The sequence below is a fragment of the Sinocyclocheilus grahami genome, unplaced genomic scaffold, assembly GCF_001515645.1.
Source record: "Sinocyclocheilus grahami isolate Dianchi unplaced genomic scaffold, SAMN03320097.WGS_v1.1 scaffold585.1, whole genome shotgun sequence".
Lineage (NCBI taxonomy): Eukaryota > Metazoa > Chordata > Actinopteri > Cypriniformes > Cyprinidae > Sinocyclocheilus > Sinocyclocheilus grahami.
The window spans coordinates 19008-22904 of record NW_015505764.1 but is presented as its reverse complement, the minus strand read 5'-3'; the positions used below and the strand labels follow the sequence as shown (position 1 = coordinate 22904).

The following is a 3897-nucleotide window of genomic DNA, read 5'->3' as shown; positions in this document are numbered from 1 at the left end:
AGCATGCTTTAATTTGGTGTCGCTAGACGTTTGCATCACTAAGGTTAAATTAGCCTAAGTCTTTCTTTGGCCTGCGCGCTGGAAGTGATCTGTTAAATCTAATAAACTTGAATTACTAAAACTAAAACTAAAACTGAAACTAAACTATATAAAAAAACTAAATAGAATGTGTTCACAAAATAAAAACTAAACTAAAATTAACAAAATTATTAATGAAACTAATAAAAACAAAACTAAATTTTATTGCAAATTTGAAAATGATATTAAAATAAAACGAATTTAAAAATGCTAAACTATAATAACCTTGGTCTCCAGCAACATTTCCAGTTTTTGCTATTGTTCGATTTTTTTTGTTTTCTGCAGCGACTCGGAGCACTTTTCATACCCTTTTTTCTGGCTGAAGCACAATTGTTTCAATCTATAAGAATAATCAGCCTACAGTAAGATTTTTAATGTTGTTGTAATGTTTTTTATTTTAATTTTTTAAAGAATTCTCTTCTGCTCAATAAGGCTGCATTTATTTGATCCAAAGTAAAGCAAAAACAGTACAATTTTGAAATATTTTTACTATTTAAAATTGCTTTCTATTTTGAATAGATTTTAAAATGTAATTTATTCCTGTGATCATACATAGCTGTATTTTCATCAGTCCTTACTCCAGTCTTCAGTGTCACATGATCCTTCAGAAATCATTCTAATATGCTGATTTGCTGATTATCAATATTTAAAATAGTTGAGAATTTTTTTTTCATGATTCTTTGATGAATAGAAAGATCCAAAGATCAGAATTGATCTGAAATAAAAAGCTTTTGTAACATTATACACTATTCTATTCAGTATAATTTATTATTTAGCAAGGATGCTTAAAATTGATCAAAATTTTGTTTTTGTTTTTATTGATGATAAAGGCATTTATAATGTTACAAAAGATTTATTTTATTCAGATAAATAGTGTTCATATCGATATAAGAATTATATCGTATCGACCAAAATTAAGAAATATATCGTGATATAAATTTTGGCCATATCGTCCAGCCCTAAGTGCACGATATAGGCACGTGCTCTGAGTGACGCAGACAGCACACACAAACACGAACACATGCTGAATTGAGTGCTGTGCCTGCCTGTGATGAGGAGATTGTGAATAAAAAAATTAATATTAGTCGAATTTAAAATAAACATTTGGATTTGAATGCAAAAATAGTACAATCAAATATTAGGAGTGCGTCAGGGAGCGTCATCAGTGGAGCACGAGATACGGTGACGATGTAAGTGACGTTGTTGCATTTGAATGTTTTGTTAGTTTAGCCCACGAGACACGCACTTGCTGCGTTATGCATTCAAAATATTAGAGAAATATAGTAACCAAGCCATTCACACAGAACGCATATTCAGCGCATTTTTAAACGGACAAATATGACTGCTGCACTCGCATCTCACACAAGAGATGTATAGAAAGCCATGCAAAGTTAAAACAGTTTAAACTTTTAGAAAACACGTCGTGAATTTGTGGAGGTTTATTCCTTTTCACTGCGTCTCAAATGTTTTTAAATGCAATCTGTGTGAATGGTGCTTAAACTCTTTGGATTAAGCAATGCATAAATACATGATGCTGTTTTGTTCATAATTGCTTATGCAATTTACTAAATTATATTTGATTTATATGAGTTAATGTAGACGTAATGCACGTTTTTTTATAGACTTATTTCCTTGCGTTGACAATTTAAATGTGCTGCATTATTTTGCTCATTTCGCCCTCCTGTGGCCTCGGGAGACAAGACAAAAGTTTCCTTAAAACCTATTTAATCTGCATATAAAACATTAGAAATTGGATATTTGTTTAATTTTTATTGTGTATTTGACATGTTGTTTGTCTCAATAAATTGGGTTAATTTAAAAATATAGTGGTTAAATTAAAAAAAAAATTATATTGCTCTTTGTTTTAAAAAAGGTTATAAAAAATGTCAATAATTATCAATACCGAACAATATGAAACATTATTTCGTTGATACATTTTTGAGCTATATCGCCCAGCCCTAGCTAAAGGTATAATATACTTCTGGTCTAAAGCAGATATTTAATTGATATTGGAATGAGAGTTTATACTCACTTTGTTGACAACTGACTTCCCCTCCTCTGATATGTGCCTCTCAATGTAATTTGATGATAGAAGATCACTGCAACAAAAAAAAAAGAGCAAAAATACACAGTTGGTAAAAAGAATTAGAGAATTCACTGAATTCTATTCTACTATTTTGTTAAACATTATTTTGAAGCTTATTTTAAATTAAAACAAATCACAGAAATAAAAAAAGAGTACAGAAAAAACTTGATTGCATTTCCTAAAGAAAACATCAGGGCTTGCAAAGCATCAAAAGAATAAAAGTGTCACATAAGTTTAGATTTTAGGCTCTGGTTTAGACACAGTCTGGAATGTAATGGCAGTGAATACATGCAAGAGAGGAAAGACCAAACAGATTTCAGTATGCAAATACTATAATGATGCCATTGCAATTTATACAATATCTCAAATTTCTTAAAGAAGTGGAAAGCTTACAAAAGCCAAAAATATATAGCACACCTAAAATTAATTATTAAATTAATTAAGATTACACACACACACACACACACACACACACATATATATATGTACATTTTATTAGATATTATATTTTATGATATAATTCTATAAATTTTTATAGGTGTGCTTTTAATCTTAATATATATATATTATAAGCTGAAGCTTAAAAAATACTTGCTGAATCTTAGTGGAGAAATAAAAAAGAAAAATAAACTGCCTGATCAATATCGGCACTGTAAATGATTCATCATCCTCCCAAACACTTCATTCCTGGTGATCCTGGCATCACACATTCAATGAGCAGATCAAATCAACACTCATGTCACTCATGTATGCTGCTTATCTAACAGAGGACTGAAATGGAACAGAATCTGGAATGGAATCTGTGTTCCAAAACTGAGATTCATGAGCACAGTTCCAAACAGATTTCAGTATGCAAATACTATAATGATGCCATTGCAATTTATACAATATCTCAAATTTCTTAAAGAAGTGGAAAGCTTACAAAAGCCAAAAATATATAGCACACCTAAAATTAATTATTAAATTAATTAAGATTACACACACACACATATATATATATGTACATTTTATTAGATATTCTATTTTATGATATAATTCTATACATTTTTATAGGTGTGCTTTTAATCTTAATATATATATTATAAGCTGAAGCTTAAAAAATACTTGCTGAATCTTAGTGGAGAAATAGAAAATAAAGAAAAATAAACTGCCTGATCAATATCGGCACTGTAAATGATTCATCATCCTCCCAAACACTTCACTCCTGGTGATCCTGGCATCACACATTCAATGAGCAGATCAAATCAACACTCATGTCATTCCAGCCTGGTCTCATGTTTATACGTAGGTATAAATACGTAACATTTACAAGCACAAAACGTACACTTTTGTACGTTTTTAGTCATGCTAAAACGTACAATTTAGACGTATTTCAACGTTTAAAACGTACAAATCGCTACGTATTTTTAGCTAAAAAACGTAAAAATATTTACGTATCTTTTATATCATTTAGATATTCATATCAATGCATTTTTATCATTTTATTAATAAGCGATTTCGATTTTTAGACCCCTTAACCTGCCCCCAAACCTAAACCTACCCATTTTATAGCAAATATGCATTTTTATCATTTTATAAATACGCAATTTAGATTTTTTAGACCCCTTAACCTGCCCCCAAACCTAAACCTACCCATTTTATAGCAAATATGCATTTTTATCATTTTATAAATACGCAATTTAGATGTTTAAAACAGAAACACACATCTTTAACAGCAGTAATAGGTGATTAGC

The 3897-nt window shown here is 29.9% G+C and overlaps 1 protein-coding gene across 1 annotated transcript in view; it reads right to left on the bottom strand.

Moving 5' to 3' along the window:
* LOC107556947 (disintegrin and metalloproteinase domain-containing protein 22) overlaps nt 1–2177 on the bottom strand; it is a gene marked incomplete at its 5' end in the record, with an annotated part of 52170 nt that extends 49993 nt beyond the window's left edge. The window contains one exon of the mRNA XM_016240217.1: nt 2111–2177. Within this exon, the coding sequence (XP_016095703.1) occupies nt 2111–2177 (67 nt within the window). The remainder of the gene's footprint in view (nt 1–2110) is intronic.
* Nucleotides 2178–3897: the final 1720 nt, after the last annotated feature.